At 44.9% G+C, this 20,534-nt stretch overlaps 1 protein-coding gene across 1 annotated transcript in view; it reads right to left on the minus strand.

Annotated features, from left to right (window-relative positions):
• Nucleotides 1-7,856: 7,856 nt before the first annotated feature.
• The window catches only part of snd1 (staphylococcal nuclease and tudor domain containing 1), a 400,387-nt gene continuing 387,709 nt past the window's right edge, over nucleotides 7,857-20,534 (minus strand). The window contains exons 23-24 of the mRNA XM_083657501.1: nucleotides 10,907-10,951; nucleotides 7,857-8,902 (exon numbers count right to left, since the gene is read on the minus strand). Coding sequence (XP_083513627.1) covers nucleotides 8,837-8,902; nucleotides 10,907-10,951 — 111 coding nt within the window. The 3' untranslated portion in view covers nucleotides 7,857-8,836. The remainder of the gene's footprint in view (nucleotides 8,903-10,906; nucleotides 10,952-20,534) is intronic.

Consider the following 20,534-nt stretch of genomic DNA (forward strand, 5'->3'; position numbering starts at 1 on the left):
ATGCCACTCTGCTTGGAAGACATTTATTCAAAGGAGAGATTGTCTTTTCTTTCTTCTCTGTTTTCCTGACTGGAATAACTCAGTAAGATTCAAGCCAATATGTTGGCCTCTAGTGATTGGTTAGGGAAAATGGAATTGCCTTGGAGGAATCTCCTCATAGAAATTGGTTAAACAGAGATCAATTTCAGACACGAAGATGGAAATGAGTCTAACTAGTTGACAATTCAGTCTGATATTAGGCATTTGACCTTGAGCTTCATGCAAAAAAAACACCTCCTGACGTCTGCAACTGCTGGCCTGTTCAAATAAAGAGGGTCCAATAAATGACAGTGTCTTTAAAGGATAACCCCCTGAAGCTCAAACAAAAGTAGAGCATGCACATCCACTCAATGTTGCAGGAGCAGGACAACAGGAGCAGGACAACAGGAGCAGGACAACAAGCGAGATCAATAGCAAGTTAAAAAAAGTACAGTCCGCACACCACGTTGTTGTAGACTTCACTTCCAGTTCATTTGTTGAGGAGGATTGACGTTTCGGTCATGGCGACCTTCATCAGCATGTTCCATTCTGATGAAGGGTCGCCATGCCCGAAACGTCAATGCTCCTCAACAGATAAACTGGGAGTTAAGTCTACAATGCAGTGTGCGGACTCTACTTTTTTAACTAACCCCCTAAAGCTCCCCTAATCCTATTTTGGATCGATCCATGAAACATTTTCTGGTATCAGTTTCATTACTTCTCATCCCAAATTCCTCGTTTGTAATCTAATTACTTACTGTGGCTATTGAAGTGAATCTTGAATCTCAAAATAAAAGATTACAACTCAAATTGAGGAATGTCTCGGTGTGACTTGAGGCAGCGAAGACAACAGCTGACAGTAGGACAGTGGGTCGTGTGTGAGAAAGTGAGGACCGGACAAAATGTCCTCCCTTTCCTAAAATGTCCTCACTTCCTCGGTATAAAGCTCAAAGCAGTTGTCACTAAAATAGCTATAAAAGCACGTACTACACGCACGCGCACACACACACACACACACACACACACACACACACACACACACACACACACACAGACACACGCACACACACACACACACACACACACACACACACACACACACACACACACACACACACACACACACACACACACACACACACACACACACAGTGTCAGTGAGTAGCTACTACCCACATTTCTATTACCCCACAAATCTTTACATTTCCCCCCCCTTTCTTCTCAGGCTGGTGAATTATTGAGATGGGTTTCATTTCCTCATCCAAACCCCTCGTAGGGGAAACATGCTTTGGGCTCATGAAAAAACATACATTCTACCTCTCCTCTCTTTCATTTTTGTTCTCAACAAAGTCGTAGACCTTCTTATTTTCTCATTTGCACCGTGTTGTGGTTGGGTTAGGGTTAGTCATTTGCACCGTGTTGTGGTTGCACTGGTAAAACATGTAAACACATGCAAAGCATAGAACAAAATGGATGCATTTGACTGAAGAAGAAAAAAATCAGTGATGGCTGATTTTCTCTTACTATACATTTTCTCTCCTCCCAACGAAGCAGCAGCAGTTTAATTGTTGTTGACATATTGACATAGTTTTGACTTGGCTGCCTCTGATGCTGCAGTAGGCACCGGAAAAATCGACATATCTAAGCAAACAATTTGCTGACAACGCACCTCTATAATCTGCCTTCTAGTCCGCAGGGCCTCATTTCAACTATGGCAAACTGAGAGAAGTGACAGAGAGAAGATGAAGCCAGAAGGCTTATCTTCCAGCCCTAATAGAGAACCTCTACTCCTATTTTCCATGACGCCTTGCCTCTGCCATCAGTATGCGCAATAGTTATCTCATCAGCTTAGAGAGGAGAAGCAATGAGGCGGACAGAGGGAGATACGGGTGGGAGGTGGAGAGAAAAAGAAAGCGGGAGAGAAAACAGAGCGAGGGACGATGGATAGTTTGTGACAAAAAACAGCAGAGAAAGGACATGGATCTGAAAGACAAAGTCAACTGGTCCAGTCAATGAGTCAGCTAACAAGAGAGAGACAGATCTCCTAATTGCCCTTAGAGCATGCCTCATCCACAACCTCTGCTAATTGGACACGAACACTGGTGATAAATTGCTCGGGCCACCTTTGATTTGGTGGCTCCTGGTTGGTGGGTGGCCTCTCGAATCAAGACTGGCATCCAGTGGGTGTGGGTGTTGGTGACAGATCATCTTGGTGTGTTTTTTACCATGGCGCAGCCAAGGGCATCACAAGCCAAATTCAGGAGTCAGTCAGGTACGTAATGCTTAGTGAGGTGATGCGCTTCGTCACATGGCCTCTAGAGGGCGGAACACGCCGTGGGCCTGTAGGATCTGTGCTTGTTTTGCCCCCTCTACAGCTACAGAACAGTACATGGCACTTTCATGAATATTGATTTATACCATTTGTCAGCTTTAACACAGTGTTTAATACCTACTGTACTGTATGTCATTCGTCACTGGTGAAGAAAGCTATAAAAAAAATAAAAGTCCTATTGGCACTTCTCACTGAAAATGTCTCTCTGTGGCTAGCCAAGAAAATGTCAGTGCTGTATTTATTTATTTATTTATTAACCACAATTTGAATGCGTTAAGTAGCTGTGAGTGCCGTTCTTGACTTTCTTGGTCACCCCTCTTAGCAGACGGTTTGAACCAGCGACTATTTTAGCCCCACCGTTATCTAACCCACAGTGACATTGCCACATTTGCATATGAAATGATGCAGTGTTATGCTGTATTAGAACTCCATATTTTGCACTGATGAGCCTTAGTGTGCTCCATCAACACCCTGGTTGGCCTTACAGACTGATGATTTGTCCATTATGGGATATACTGTGGCGATTTGTTATGTGTTTTTAATGTGTGCTTTTATTGTAAACCCTGGCAGGAAAGCAATTGTCCATTATGGGACAATAAAGCAGTTAAAAACAGTTTAATCTTTCCTGTGGCAGAAGCATGTCCGACCAGATGAGCTACAGGAGCACATGACTGGTCGTAACCGGACACCTCCCCACTCAGCCCTGTCAAGAGATGCCTGTAGGGAGTCATAAAAATCTAAAAAGGTTCTCCATATTTTAGTAAAAGAATGACTGGACAGGTGGATCCTCTAACTGTGGATTTTACATTTTCTATGTTGAGAAACGACATGACATCCTTGATCGTATGGAGAAAAATACTTTTGATTCCTGTCTGGCATTGGTGTATGGACTCAGTGCAATGTTTTCAGCTGAACGGAGGCCATTTCTAGCACATGGAGCTGACGTTTGTATTAGATCCAGTGTCCTATTGATTGTTAGTTAGGGCTTCATCAAGGTCAGGTCAGCCCTGTTAGCTTTTCAGTGGGGTGAGCATTGATCCTTACCAGTGATCTTTTATAAAGAATGTATATTAGCCACCTGGTACAGTCTGAGAACACGGTCAACCTGAGATTCAGCAGGTACAGTCTGAGAACACGGTCAACCTGAGATTCAGCAGGTGTATCTGGGTGTCAAATTCCTTTTTGACAGAACTCATACAGTAACAATGCTGTTAGACTCCAGTGACCATATTGAATAATACATGTATTACCTCTTTACCTTTTAAAATCGAATGTTCGACCCCCCCCCTTCCCCCCATAAAGGGGTAATACATGTATTATTCAATATGGTCACTGGAGTCTAACAGCATTGTTACTGTATGAGCCTCTCCTCCTTGGTGAAACCCACTGTGAGAAACCTTGGAGTCTTATTTGACTCGGATCTCAACTTCGACCACCAAGTGAGATCAGTGGTACAGTCCTGTTTCTTTCAACTGCGCATCATTGCAAAAATCAAGTCCTTCCTCTCCCCCAGCGACCTTCAGAAAGTCATCATCATGCTCATTTTCTCACGACTGGACTATTGCAATTGCCTCTACTCTGGTCTTCCTGATAAAACCATCTACCCCCTCCAGCGCATCTGGGAGGATTACACCGGAAGAAGCACCCATATTTCACGTGAGGCATCATGGCATCTAGAAATAATGTGGATAGCTATGGCCCCTTTTACCCAGCCCCGCCCCCTTCCTTGATGGAATGGATGGATAAGCGGTCACAGTGACCTTGACCTTTGACACCAAAATCTAATCAGTTCATTCTTGAGTCCAAATGGATGTTTAAGCCAAATTTGAAGAAATTCCCTCAAGGCGTTCCTGAGATATCGCGTTAACGAGCATGGAACGGGCGGCCGTGAGGTCACAGTGACCTTGAACTTTGATCACCAAAATGTAATCAGTTAATCTTTGAGTCCAAGTGGATGTTTGAATCAAATTTGAAGAAATTCTGTCAAGGTGTTCCTGAGATATCGCTTTAACGAGCATCGGACAAATGTACGTACGTACGGACATACGTACGATTGGGCAATCCAAAAACATAATCTCCAGCCTCGGCTATCACCATCGGAGGCATAGTTCTTTTTACATCTGGTTTCCAATGCTGCAACTTGGAGAGGAAGCTCCTTCAATCGGCCAACAATCCTTCCAGGATTTGACGGCCTAAATTCCAGCCGTTTCAGGTGGGATTGTAAAACAAAAGCTTCCCTAGCTAGCAAGCTAACTTAGCAGTCGAGCAAGAAGAATGCTGTCTTTGCAACAGTAAAAAATGCTTTCTCAAACTTGACTTTTCTCCACTGATCAAAACCTTCTCCAGTAGGCTATTAATAGGCTACCAGATCTCCTCTTATCCATTACTCAACATTACGATTTCATTTCTTTGCTCTCGCAAACTCAGTTGTGTCTTTCAGTTATCTTTCTTCTTGAGTTATTGAGTGAGCAGAGTAGAAAAACAGTCGTGAAGCCCTGAAGTCCTCCCTCTATACACAACATTGTGCAGTATTGTCTAGTCTCCTTCGTGCTCGTGCTTCCTCGTACACGTGCTTGAAAACCACCGCACGTTTTTTGTTGTCGTCGGGGGGAACCCCTTTGCTCACCAGCACTACAGTACATCTATACCATTTATCAGCGGATGAATACAGTAAACTATTCTGGCATGTGAAAAGACATAAGACAAATACCACAGAATATAATATACAGAGTGTTTTCACACATCTATTTCTGGAGATAGTACTTCACACATTGAGCTTGTCATTCACTGTACTTCACTCCTGGATTTCCATTGTGGATGAGAGCATCTGCTATATGGCACTAATGTAAATAAAGCATATGCTTCACCCTCATCTCCAGCACTCAGGTCAGACATAACTAGACATGGATGGTGACAGTATGTTTTCCCCAAGGTTACCATGCCCCATACATAATGTATATGGGAATGTCTTCAGTCAAGGTGACCTTGACGTGTAAAGTACTTCATACAGTACTGTATGCTGAATAGCCCAGCATACTATAGTGTTGCTGTATTGGTATGATCTGTCCTCCACACTCAGCTGTAGCCTCTTCAAGCTCCTTCTAGCTTAAGTGGTTTTATGAAGCCAGGTTTAAACCCTCTTTTAGGACAAAACACATTGTGTATTGTAAACACACAGGGCCACAAGATGAGGAGGGAATGGAGTGCTTTATGTCAGATTTGTCAAAGCACTGGATACCAAGTTTAACGGTCACTTAATATGTGGAACGGAGCATTTATTTATATAGCAGGCCATATTAAATGTTTATGAGCGCTTCATTAAAGGCCTAATCTTTTTTTTTAACCATGCCACTGATGGGTAGCTGCAAAAATGGTTTAACTGACAAGTCAAAACTAGCTTACTGCTATTTACACGCTATTAGGCTTGTCAGCACCAGTGGCTCCTGCATTATATTACTGGCTTTCCTGGGGAAGCTAAGCAGCAGGTCTGCCTGTGGATACTCCTTGGATGGGAGACTGGTGCTGGAAGTGGTGTTGGCGGACCAGTAGGAGGTGCTCTTCCCTCTGGTGTCATGAATAATCTCCCCAATGCCCCAGAGCAGAGACAGGGACTCTGTCCTGTGAGTGAGCACTGTCCTTAAGATGAGATGTTAAACCGAGGTCCTGACTCTCTGTGGTCATTTAAGATCCCATCGGCACTCTTCGTAAGAGTAGGGGTGTCACCCCGGTGCCCTGGCTAATTTCCCACACAGGCCTTCCTTCAATCATGGCCACCTATCCATAGTTACTTAATTGGCACATTCAGTCCTCAAATCTCCATCATGATAGCTGATGTGCGGTGAGCGTTCTGGTGCAAACTGGCTGCCGTGCGGGTGCTAAACATCAGTGGTGGATGAGTTGAGTCACCCCCCCTCAAAATGTGAAGCGCTTTGAGTACCTACTGTAGCTTAGCACAACAATATCTGCTGCCTGACAGAGACCACACACTGCAGATAGACCACTTAGCTGAGCACAACAATACTCAGCGGTGGCAACTTTGAAAGGAAACATTCCTGACTGTTTTGGTCAGCGGCGATGTTACGATTGAACTTCCATCAGATCTGCTGCCAGAGACTTCAAACAGTGCTTCTAAAGACTTAAAATATCTTTGCTGCCTACCGCACTCTGTCTCTATCATTCAGTGCCACTGGCATACATCTTCTCTGTGGAACACAAGACAAACCAGTGGCTAAATATGTTTCTACTGCACAAAGTGTGGTTTTCTAGTAGCATAATCCAAAGGCAGATCCACATTTTTTGTCCCCGTTTGTTGGCTTTAAGATTACATGAGCACAACACAATACATTTCAGACATGGCTGAAAATCCTATACTCTAGCGACACCACATGTAGATGGTTGCCCTTCTGCAGAAGTTGGCGAATAGTTCAAAATGGAAGTCCGCTTCAGTTAATAGTAGACACCAGCTGATCCAATTTAAAGTTACTCACCGTCTTCACTATTCGAAGCAGAAATTGCACAAGATTTACTCGTCTGTCTCACCACTGTGTGACAGGTGTCGGGTGTCGGAGGGCACTCTGTCTCATGCCTTTTGGTCGTGCCCTTTACTGACCGGATTTTGGGCCAAAATATTTGATTGGTACTCTAAGGCCTACAAAATAACCCTTCAGCCGGAGGCAGAACTCGCCATCTTCGGCTGCTCGGAGTCCTCTCTGAACTTCCCTACAGCTGTGCAGCAGTCTCTGTCACAGGGGACAATTGTTGCCAAGAAACTCATTCTGCAGAAATGGAAGTCCCCCACTCCACCCTGTTTTCAGTTGTGGTTGGCGGACATGATCTCCATCATACGAATGGAGAGACTCAGGTTCTTGAGGACCAACTCACCTGGGAGATTTCAAACTATTTGGGACCCGTTTCTGGCCTACCTTGACGAGGTTAGGGGTGATGGGTGACTCGCCCGGCCGGTCTTCCTCCCTCGCGTGGGATCCCACTCATTTGTATATATGTATATATGTTTGCAAGCATAATTTATGTATATTTACAAGCTGTAACTGGTGGTACTAGTGTATGTATGTTTTTTCTTTCTTTTCTTTTACTGTATCTGTGTTTGTTTTTGGTTTGTTTTTCTGTGTTCTAAAAAATCTAAATTGCTAAATAAAAAAAAAAAAAAAAAAAATGGAAGTCCGCTCACCATCTCCATTGCAAATTTCATATTCATTGACAAAATTGCTAATCTTTCAGTCAATGACCTTCACCGGAGCATTTTGTATTTGAAGTAATCAATTACAGTGCATTAGATTTCTTCAATTTCAACACTGTTTAAAATCAAACATTGAGACGCAAATTATGGGTAGGATTCATATTCAATTCAGCCAGCCCTTGTATCAAAAACTGTCAATTGGAGTCTTCTCTCCTTTCCTTACTTCAAATTAGGCCATAGATTCATTAAAGTTAGGTGTTGCTTTAACTCATACAGAGATATATAAATCCAATGAAAACAAAAACATACTCATACTTTGCTCATTTTTATTCAGCAGATTTTTAATACAATGCAAAGGTCCATTATACGGAAACAAATTCAAACACTGTTTCTGCTATGGCATACAGAGACAGAGAGAAGAGAGAGAGACTGCCAAAGACAAGATCATAACCATTAGAATGTAAACATTACAGAAAGAGAAAGAGAGATGATGATAAATGCCATATCAAGGCGTCCATATTTTCTGGTCATAAAAGAGAGTGATATAGAGAATAAACGACAAAACACTCCCTACAGAAACATCGGCAAATGTCATTATCACACAGATATACATTGAAGACAAAAATAAATTCATCCTTTTTTTGTGATTTTTGTTGTTTTTCTTCTGTGTGGCTCCACCTATTTCTCTAAAATAAACTCCATTTACACTTTTCAACATATCCTCACATTTACATGTCATTCATTAGGGAAGCATTTCTTGTTTGCAAAAATCCAAATGTTCTCCCCCAAAATACTCAGTCCCTTCCTGTACAAAGGAAAGCAGGGATTGGCCTACCTAGGGTGTCAGAGAGCAAAGAGCATGATTGGCTGGAAAGGGATCATTGTGATGTCAGTCAAACAGGAAGTCTGCTGAAAAGGTAACATGGCAATTAACACAGATTGGCAATAGTGCAGGCTGCTTGAGCTGGCAGTGGCCCATAGGAACATAATTATGAATGGAAAGTCACTGGTGTAAGCATTGGTGGCATGGTCTTTTTGGAGTTAAAAAGGGCTAGCCCGGAGGAAAAAAGGGATGAGCAGAAGAGAAGAAAAAGACAGGACTGGAGGGATGAAATGTTCAATAAAAAAGGAAGAGTGTCAATGCTTGTCGTTTAGTCTTGTTTAGTTTCCGGTCATTATTTTGCTTTGTCTTCCATCAAATGCATCTCTCGTCTTCCATGTTGGTCTTTGGAATGGTGTTGGTTGGATGGTCATGGGTGTTTTTTTTCTCCTTTTCTTCCAAATTTATTTTAGCGGCTGTAGCCAAACTCATCGGCATCGTCCGCGCGGAAGTCTCCGTAGCGCCAAATGTTGAGCTGATGGGGAGATGGAGAGAGATTTTATTGCCCGTAATGAAACAAATAACCGTAAAATGCAGTCACATTCCCGATCGCTTTGAATGGGACTTCAATAACCTCTCTAGCACATTACATGTTCAATGGTCGAGAGAGAGAGAAAGAGAGAGGGGGGGAGGGAGAGAAGGGGGGGGGGGTGAGACAGAAAGCTGCTCCGATAGAGATCACTACCGTCACAGGCGAGTGCAAAGGCGCCATCATCATCATCATCATTTAATCTGCCTCTTTGTGCTTGCCCACTGCGCTGGAGGGCCACAGTGCCTCAAACAGCACCCAGTCTATTACTGCTCCTATTCCATTACAGCATCGCCTCATAAACCATCGCCTGCCTTTCCCAGCTAAATGTCGCCTCTGTTACACGGTGATGGGCACTGTGCATGTGTGTGTGTGTGTGTGTGTGTGTGTGCACACGCGTGTGTGTAGGTGTGTGTGTGTGTGTGTGCACGCGCACGTGTGTGTGTGTGTGTGCGTGCACGCATGCGGTTTGGAGTGGTGTTCGTATGGAATAGGTCTCATTTATCTGTGACGGAGAAAAAAATGTACATACAGTATGCAGTGGGAGGGGTGTGTGTCTGTGTGTGTGGGAGTGACAGACACAGGCCGACCTTTCTTCCTGGCTCTTGCAAGGCATGTGTGCTCAGCTGCTAATTCTGTGATTCACAGCTAATTAGTGACTCGGCTAATTAGCGCTAGTCGTTAGGACGAATGAGTGAACGCCGACGCTACGTATCGCCGTTTCCCTTCTGTTGCCTTTCTTTTCCCCCCTCCGCCCCGCAAACGCCCCAAAAACATGGCAGCAACTCAGATTCTCATTAGAGTCAATTCCGCCGCTGACAGGGCTGAGCTTTTGGGCGTGCTGCAAGGTCACGGGATAATTCAGCAGAGATCAGCGGGGTGAGCCTTTGGCTGGTTATTGGCAGGAGTCAGAGCCACCATGCTTGACATTTACATAAATACAAAATAAAAATAAAAAATTAGCTGCAGGGGGTTTTCTTGTGAAAGGCACCTGAGATGTTTGCAAACCGACACTTCGCCATCAAAATCTATGACTATAAGAACAAGAGGCGAGTGGGCTTTTGCCGTCAGGGCTCCTGGACTTTGGAAGGAGCTGCCGGGGAGCTTTAGGTTGGCTACACCTCTATCATCTTTTAAATTACCTCCCAGAACACACTTTTACAAGCTTGCTTTTATGTCATGGTCTTTAATCACTTATTTGATCTCTCTTTTTTATCGTTTACTTTCATGTTGCCTTGCTTTTACATTTCTCACCTTTTGCTTTCAATTTCATTTTTTTTTTAACTTTAAATGTTACTATTATTAACTGTTTTCGAAAGTGCATGGCGAACGCTTATATGTCTGATGACATTTTGGGATGGCCAACAGTAATGCAAGCAGATGTGTGATTGGTCAGCGGGTTTAGCGGGTTCAAATGTCGCTGGTTTCATTGGATGCTGTAAAAGCTGCTTCGCGTCAAAGTGAACTGGGTCCTGGAAAAGGACAGTCCAGTGTGACATGTGCTGCCTCCGGTCCCCCCCTCCCCTCCTCTCTACCCGCATAGCATCTATCCCCCACCCCCATTTTCACAGTATGGGCTGCACAGACTGTGGGCAGACATCCATATAGGACACTGGTGACTGCCAATGAAATGTGCCACATCTTGAGAGAGAGCGAGTGAGAGAGAAAGGGGGAGAGAGAGAGAGAGAGAGAGAGACAAACAGGAAAGACACTTCTTTGTGGTAGTTTGTGTAGAAAGTAATTAGTGTTGTAATGTATTCTTGTTTTGGCAACATTAGATTTCTTAGAACAATTCATATTCATTGGATGCTTTAAATCCCCCATTTCACAGAGACAGACAAAACATGTTTGGGAAGTGTGAGGGGGTGGGGGTTGGGGGGGGGGGGGTGTCAGACAAAAAGGCAGAAAGAAAGAGAGAGATAACTGGGTGGATGGGATGAAGCAACTTACCCTGGCACTCTTGGCAGACTCTTGACCGTTCAGGTACTCTGTCACCTAGGGCAGAGAGAGAGACAGACAGACATTAGCATATGGCATCGCTGCGTCACAGGGAGGATTGGAAAGGATTAAGGTGAATCGATGTGTCCTTTCTTCCCGCTCTTCCCTGAGAGACACATCTTCACCTGCTTACATGGAGTTGTCTTTCTTTGTGTCTTCTTCTTCAGAAGGGCACTTACACAGTCTACACACCCACCCAGCGACGTGGGATGTAAAGAACACTGTGTTCTTGTCGAGCGCCCATAGACGCAGAGCGGTGGTGACATCGCTGCGGGGGGGAACACACGTGGAACTGAGAAACACGCAAACAACCTATACAGAGCGTGCAGGAAATAGTACAGTACAGCTGGCTCTTTGGGGGTCATGGTTATATCCACAGCGTGCGCTCCCTGCCACAGCTCACTGCTAACAGCAGCCACTCAAGATGAGAGGCTCTCATACCTTGTGGCCGCTAGCCCGGGGCCAGCGTCACACTGGTGTGTGCAAGCCATTTATAATCAAGTGCATCCACAGGATGCCTTAAGGAGGCTATAAGCTAAACGGGGGTGAGCCCCGAGCCCTACCTGTGCTTCAAGTAGAGAAACCACAACTCTATTGTAAGCTGGAGGCACTTGTATACATGGCATGTAAGAGGTTTGATCCACTGTTTGAGGAGAGGAGTGTGTGTGCCATATAGCAAATCTAAATTGGTGTATTTGTGCCATTTATGATACGAGTGTGTGCCAGAGATGGACAGAGTAACGGGATTCTGGGCCAAAATATTTGACTGGTACTCCAAGGCCTACAAAATAACCCTACAGTCGGAGGCAGAATTCGCCATCTTCGGCTGCTCGGGAGTCCTCTCTCAACCTCCCTACAGCTGTGCAACAATCTGACACTGGGGACAACTGTCGCCAAAAGACTCATTCTGAAGGAATGGAAGTCGTCCTCTTCGCTTTCTTTTCAGGTGTGGCTGATGGACATGATCCCTGTTATACTATAAGAGATGGACAGAGTGCGTGTGATGTCACCCATTGGGTTGTGGACTCCTGATTTGAAGTCTGTAGCTTGGCATTTTGGTTCTCCCGCAGCTCGTGCGAGACCAGGGCTTTCCTACAGAGCCGCAAGCTATTGGTCCGTGATCGGCGAGCTGCGCCATCACTGGACATGCAACCTGTCAAGCATAGGCTTTTTTATAATCAATTTGACTCTAAACGGGTGAGTTTAGAGTAAAGTAGATGGTGGGGGAGTTTAAAAATCCCCCCCTCGTACAGTTGTCATGAAAGGTGAAATTAACTTAACTATACAGACCAAAACCGTTTTTTTAAACAGGCTGTAAAGATGTTTATTTATGCTGTAAACTCGGGCATTTTAACATGGGGGTGAATGGGACTGACTTGCTTTTGCAGCCAGCGCGAAGAGGCCATTCAAGGAAGTGCAGTATTTAGGACTTCTGCATTGGCGTCAATGCAACAAAGAAAGCCATGAAAAGCATAATACTCTTTGTGTGGTACTGGTCTTTGGCTCTCCCACCCCAAGAATCACCACATTTTTTTTACATCTGGGGAATTTTGAATACACTGGCTCTTTGCCAACACCATGCAGTTCACATGTTGGAACCACAAAAACCTCTGATGCATATGTGTGTGTGTGTGTGTGTGTGTGTGTGTGTGGTCGTCTGGACGCAATTGTTTGTATTGCAGGACACAAAGGATCAGACATGGTGTGGACACTCAGGACAGAGAGGGCTGCACAAAGTGAGAGAGGTTATAAAAGAACGAGGGAGTAGGGGAGAGAAAGAGAGGAGAAAGCCAATGTGCAGCGTTGAGCATATTGACTGCTTCTGCTAGAGCGGCCATTTAGCCTCAGTGACTGAACCAGTGATGAGTCATAGGGCAGAGAGAGAGAGAGAGAGAGAGAGAGGGAGGAGAAAGACAGAGACCAAGGCACTACTTTGTTATCTTGCTACAGTGTGTGTGCATGTATAGAAAGCTCTAACTACAGACTCTGTGAATGGAGCTGTTCTCAAAGTTTGTAGATAAGTGCATGAGTGTGTGTGTGTGTGTGTGTGTGTGTGTGTGTGATAGTGTGTGTGTGTGTGTGTGTGTGTCTGTGTGTGTGTGTGTGTGTGTGTGTGTGTGTGCATGAGTGTGTGTGTGTGTGTGTGTGTGTGTGTGTGTGTGTGTGCATGCATGCCCGTGTTGAGAGTGAGTGAGGTTAGTTGGGTTTTGATTAGAGGGACTAGCACAGAGGGAAAATTAGTGTGCCTGTGTCAGACGAATGAAGGACAATGAAAAACACTTGGAAGGAGACAGAGAGGTGGAGAGAATGCAGAAGAGAGGCATTGTTTTCTAGCACTGGATACAATTGTGTATTATAATGTAGCTTATTATAGGAGGCGGAGCAGATGAGCGGGCTTTTGCACACACACACACACACACACACACACACACACACACACACACACACACACAGAACAAGGATGCCAGATGTTAAAACTGTGGAGCATGGATGGGGTTTAATTGCTTAGCTAACTGGTGTACATAGGCTGATTTGATACTGTAGCTACAGTACACAGCAGCACAAATATACTGTAGCTACACAGCGGCACAAATATACTGTAGCTACACAGCAGCACAAAGATACTGTAGCTACACAGCAGCACAAAGATACTGTAGCTACACAGCAGCACAAAGATACTGTAGCTACACAGCAGCACAAAGATACTGTAGCTACACAGCAGCACAAAGATACTGTAGCTACACAGCAGCACAAAGATACTGTAGCTACACAGCAGCACAAAGATACTGTAGCTACACAGCACCACAAAGATACTGTAGCTACACAGCACCACAAAGATACTGTAGCTACACAGCACCACAAAGATACTGTAGCTACACAGCAGTACAAAGATACTGTAGCTACACAGCAGCACAAAGATACTGTAGCTACACAGCACCACAAAGATACTGTAGCTACACAGCACCACAAAGATACTGTAGCTACACAGCAGCACAAAGATACTGTAGCTACACAGCAGCACAAAGATACTGTAACTACACAGCAGCACAAAGATACTGTAGCTACACAGCACCACAAAGATACTGTAGCTACACAGCACCACAAAGATACTGTAGCTACACAGCAGCACAAAGATACTGTAGCTACACAGCAGCACAAAGATACTGTAGCTACACAGCACCACAAAGATACTGTAGCTACACAGCACCACAAAGATACTGTAGCTACACAGCAGCACAAAGATACTGTAGCTACACAGCACCACAAAGATACTGTAGCTACACAGCACCACAAAGATACTGTAGCTACACAGCACCACAAAGATACTGTAGCTACACAGCACCACAAAGATACTGTAGCTACACAGCACCACAAAGATACTGTAGCTACACAGCACCACAAAGATACTGTAGCTACACAGCACCACAAAGATACTGTAGCTACACAGCACCACAAAGATACTGTAGCTACACAGCAGCATAAAGATACTGTAGCTACACAGCACCACAAAGATACTGTAGCTACACAGCACCACAAAGATACTGTAGCTACACAGCACCACAAAGATACTGTAGCTACACAGCAGCACAAAGATACTGTAACTACACAGCACCACAAAGATACTGTAGCTACACAGCACCACAAAGATACTGTAGCTACACAGCAGCACAAAGATACTGTAGCTACACAGCACCACAAAGATACTGTAGCTACACAGCAGCACAAAGATACTGTAGCTACACAGCAGCACAAAGATACTGTAGCTACACAGCACCACAAAGATACTGTAGCTACACAGCAGCACAAAGATACTGTAGCTACACAGCAGCACAAAGATACTGTAGCTACACAGCAGCACAAAGATACTGTAGCTACACAGCACCACAAAGATACTGTAGCTACACAGCACCATAAAGATACTGTAGCTACACAGCAGCACAAAGATACTGTAACTACACAGCAGCACAAAGATACTGTAGCTACACAGCAGCACAAAGATACTGTAGCTACACAGCAGCACAAAGATACTGTAGCTACACAGCAGCACAAAGATACTGTAACTACACAGCAGCACAAAGATACTGTAGCTACACAGCACCACAAAGATACTGTAGCTACACAGCAGCACAAAGATACTGTAGCTACACAGCACCACAAAGATACTGTAGCTACACAGCACCACAAAGATACTGTAGCTACACAGCAGCACAAAGATACTGTAACTACACAGCAGCACAAAGATACTGTAGCTACACAGCAGCACAAAGATACTGTAGCTACACAGCAGCACAAAGATACTGTAACTACACAGCAGCACAAAGATACTGTAGCTACACAGCACCACAAAGATACTGTAGCTACACAGCACCATAAAGATACTGTAGCTACACAGCACCACAAAGATACTGTAGCTACACAGCACCACAAAGATACTGTAGCTACACAGCAGCACAAAGATACTGTAACTACACAGCAGCACAAAGATACTGTAGCTACACAGCAGCACAAAGATACTGTAGCTACACAGCAGCACAAAGATACTGTAACTACACAGCAGCACAAAGATACTGTAGCTACACAGCACCACAAAGATACTGTAGCTACACAGCACCACAAAGATACTGTAGCTACACAGCAGCACAAAGATACTGTAGCTACACAGCAGCACAAAGATACTGTAGCTACACAGCAGCACAAAGATACTGTAGCTACACAGCACCACAAAGATACTGTAGCTACACAGCACCATAAAGATACTGTAGCTACACAGCAGCACAAAGATACTGTAACTACACAGCAGCACAAAGATACTGTAGCTACACAGCAGCACAAAGATACTGTAGCTACACAGCAGCACAAAGATACTGTAACTACACAGCAGCACAAAGATACTGTAGCTACACAGCACCACAAAGATACTGTAGCTACACAGCACCATAAAGATACTGTAGCTACACAGCACCACAAAGATACTGTAGCTACACAGCAGCACAAAGATACTGTAACTACACAGCAGCACAAAGATACTGTAGCTACACAGCACCACAAAGATACTGTAGCTACACAGCACCATAAAGATACTGTAGCTACACAGCACCACAAAGGATTGTACAGCTAATCTGTGTGTGTTTGCGTGAGTGCACGTGTGAGTGTGTCGCTAGGGAAACTGCAGGTGCTGCAGAAGTCATCCATCAAAGCCAACTAAAGGAGGGAGTTTTTGGAAGGCACTGGGACATGGCATCTTGGTCCCATCAGGCAGATGTCACCATATGGGACATCTCCCAGCCGAGGACATTTCACAGACACAAAAGGCCAGCGATGCCATTTGTGCTGCTCTGAATGCCCCTAACAGCTTCCCCTGCCCTGCTGGCTTTCCTTGGCGATTGGGCCCAGAGCGCTGGAGCTGGAAATGTTGTGGAACACATGGGTACCATTTCTGACCAAAATGGATCTAGCAAAAATGAGCAGAAAGGGAGAAGAACTGTCCATTTGTGAGATGAGGAAAGTCGGAAACCTAGGAAGATTCCACCTACTGTACACTGAAGGAAACACTAAAAGTGCATTTCAACAACATATCTATATATCTATATCTATACTTTGCCTTTGCTGAATTCTAAGCTCTTAAGAGTGTGCATCTACAGTAAATACAAGAGTCTGCATTCAAATACAATCTCATGCAGCCCCATACAGATATATTCCACAAAAGAGACTAAATCAGGGGAAGTAGAGTACAATACACACAGATTATAGGCTGCCATAAGGGGGCGATGGCGGTGAGCCTCTTTGTACCCTGGTTGGTAGGGTGCCTTTCCTGGCTCGTCCTCATCCTGTGCTGCTCAGCTCACTTCAGCGCAGTGTCACACAACAGCCAATCAGCGAGCAGCTGAACCCCGATGATGATTGGCTTCAGATTTTGAAAAGCTCCCCGTATCCTGCACCGGATGCTTCTTTCAGACATTTTCTATTGGCTCCAGTAGAGAGGCATAATGGCTCATTCAGAATGCAAACAGAGGCACAAACTCATATGTGGAGATGACTTCAAGTGGTGCGGGGGAAGGAAGCTTTCTTTTTGCGGATCACAAGTGTTTGGTTAAAGGCAGGGCGGCGGGGGGGTGACAGAGGAGCATGCACAAGAGGTATGACGCAGGATCGTCAGGGTCACAGGAAAAGAAAGGACGTTCCGAACAGCAGAGGAGAGATAAGCAAATAAGCAAGTTCCTACAGTGCCACTGGGTGAGGAAGAGAGGGAGAGCGGAGGAGGATAGCGCAGAGAAGAAAGGGGAGGAAGTGAAAGAAGATAAGGGATTGAGCGATAAGGAAAAGAAGACAGGGTGTTTAGGGGGGGGGGTAGTGTGGCAGAAGGCGGCGGGTGACGGTGTGCTTGTCTGGATGACCCTACAGAGCTCCCATATGCCAGACAGATGCCATGCTACCCAGTTTGGTGGGCAGTGCCAGTGGTCATGGACACTGGCAGACAGTAGCAGAGAGCTGCGAGAATGCTGTGTAGGAGGTTTGTGCCTGTGTGTGTCTCTCTCCATGAAAATGTGTTCTTGTGAACGATTTCTAGCATCTGTTTTACACGGAGGACTAAATGGACAGGGTTTGTCTGTCACACTGAACGTTCAACTGATTACGGGAGTCAACTTAGTATACTTATGTCAACAGTACACTTGAGTGAATTTACCATAGTTTTCTGTGATGGACAGCTTACCTGCTACCACCCATTTGGGCCCCCGTGCAGGTTAAAATAAAAACCAAGAACGAGTTACAAATACACTTGGATCCATTCAGGTAATATTCTAGAGCAGTGGTTCTCAAACTTTTTCATGTCAAAGATCCCTAAACTAACACAATTTAGACCACAGACCCCCATTTGATAAGATTTTGCCCCAGTGTCCCCCATCTGATAAGATTTGAGCTTTTATAGACGTTTTATTTATTACAGAAATTGTATGAAACCCAGTAGGGCTGACCCAAATGCTTCGAAGCTTCAATCATTGATAATCAATGTCCAAATCTGTATTTGAATGCTTTGTTTTTTTTCATACATTTATTTTTAAATAGTAATTCAACATTATTCATTGTGCATCAACATTAATTATTGTTACTTATTCTCTCAGACAAGGACATTTAACCCTAGTGATAGTTTGTGCCTCACAGTTCTCATCTAACATGACTTATACCAGCACTAAAACTGCAACAGTTTGACCATGCAGCCACAATGGCCTACGGCACACATGAGCAAGCTTATTTTTAATGGGCTATGGCTGTAATTTATTTGATGTGCTTATTGTACATTTTGTATCCATTTTCGTTTCAATAAAAAGGAAAATGCTTGAAGTGTGATTTGTCTCCTCACCTCTCGTTGTTACTATGTTACTATGCCCTGTGCCCCCCTCCAAGCTTGAAGCCCAAAAATGGTATAGATGCAGTCATTGTCTCGTCATAGACGCTGGGGTAGCTGGCTGGGGGTGTGGTCAGGGTGGGGTAAATCCCCCTGTTCTCCCCATTCAGCATAGTTAGCATTTAGCTGCTAGCCCAGCCCAGGCAGACAGGGTCGGGGATTCAACCACCGCAGTAAACGCACATCTGAACGCACATCTGAACGCACATTACGGTGGCTGCCTGGTGACATCAAGATATTTTTTATTATTGCGTGGCCACACATTAGTATCTCATGGCCACAAGATACTAATGCGTGGGAACGAGATAACTAAGTCGTGGCCACGACTTACTAATGCGTGGCCACGAGATAAGTAAGGCGTGGGAACGAGATATTAATTATCTCGTGGCCACGCATTAGTAAGTCATGGCCACAACTTAGTAAGTCGTGGGTAAGTCGTAGTATCTCATGGCCATGAGATACTAATGCATGGCCACGCAATAATAAAAATATCTTGATGTCACCAGGCAGCCACCGTAGACATCTATGTACCTGCTTTAGAATCCCTCATCCTGTAGTGTAGAGCTGCAGCTCATACTGTAGTGTAGAGCTGCAGCACCGTCCTTTAGTGAGTCAGCCCATTGAGATATATGTTTTTTTTACCCCACTCGCACGCCAGCCGTAGTAACACTTTGTGGGCATTCCCACACAGACCGACTGTATGTATTCGGGGACAGCCCTAAAAGCCATGACCAAAATAGTCATACATTCTGTTATTGTGTTCCTTATGGATGGAATCATAGTGAAAATACATTATTTATCTTTTTGCTGAGGATGCCTGGAACCCCCTCAAGGACCTGGGGGTCCCTGGACTCCACTTTGAGAAGCACTGCTCTAGAGTGTTGGTATATGACACTTGCATTAAGATGAATGACAGGTGGTGCAAGTCTGGTGTTTTGGCACAAGCCCGTGTGTCTGCCTGGCTGTGAATCTGTCTCCGTGGGAGTGAGAGAGAGAGAGAAAGAGTGTGTGTGTGTGTGTGTGTGTGTGTGTGTGTGTGTGTGTGTGTGTGTGTGTGTGTGTGTGTGTGTGTGTGTGTGTATCTTATTTGGCCCAGTTGGTGATCTGGTAAGCGTGGTGTGAATGTGATGGCAGCTTTTTGACAGGTTGTGGGTTGTTGTAGGTGAGCTGCCTCTCTTTTGATATCAGCACAGGAGAGAAAATAAATAAATTGAGAAAGAGGATTTCGGATGGAGAGTGTGTGAAAAACAAGGCGAGTAATGGTAGCTTCAGTGTTTTGGCGTTCTCTCTGGACCTTCTCTCTGGACCTTCCCTGCTGAGATTGGATGTCAAGCCACGTACAAGCTATTAGAGTGGATAGGGAAGAATGGGACTTGTCCTGCACGTTGTGCCTCTCTCATTAACAGCAATGAAGATCAAACACACTGCCACAGTGCCACCCAGACATGAGCAGTCAAACTCCCAACACCCCAAAAAGCTGTCTTCTCCAACTCCCTTCGTGTTTTACTCTGACCCCATTGTTCTTGTTCTTCCTCTACTCCTGTCTGCTCTCTGTTCTCATGGCGTCTCGTTGTATTCTCTCTATGCCTGCCATCATTGGAGTGCAGTGGGCTGAGCTGTGGATTCCGAGTCCTGAGTGAGATCTCTCAGTCACCGTGCCACGCTGTATGAATACTGCATGGCGAACGGTGAGGAGGCCCCAGCTTTACAATCAAAAGTCTCCCTCGACTTGTCATTGTGTGAGGGGGTTGACCGGGAGAGGCTTGTCATAACGGCACTGCAGCTAACCAGATGAAAACTCAAGTGTGTGTGTGTGTGTGTGTGTGAGAGAGAGAGAGAGAGAGAGAGAGGGCAAGGGAGGTTGTCAGTGTGTTTGACTGTACATGAGATTGACATTGAATGTGCCCGTTTTTATGGATGTGTAAAGAAAAGCATGCCCGTGTGTGTGTGTGTGTGTGTGTGTGTGTGTGGGCGCAGGGATTGTGTCCTGTTGCATGCTGGTCCCCCCAGCATGGCTGTCAGAGGGGATCAGGCACGTTGGCGGGAACGTGGCATGACAAGCCCACCGGCTTGGGTTCACAGAGTTAAGGAGGAAACACACATGTGACACGCATACACACACACACACACACACACACACACACACACACACACACACACACACACACACACACA

The sequence above is a fragment of the Poromitra crassiceps genome, assembly GCF_964638095.1.
Source record: "Poromitra crassiceps genome assembly, chromosome: 2".
Taxonomy (NCBI): Eukaryota; Metazoa; Chordata; class Actinopteri; order Beryciformes; family Melamphaidae; genus Poromitra; species Poromitra crassiceps.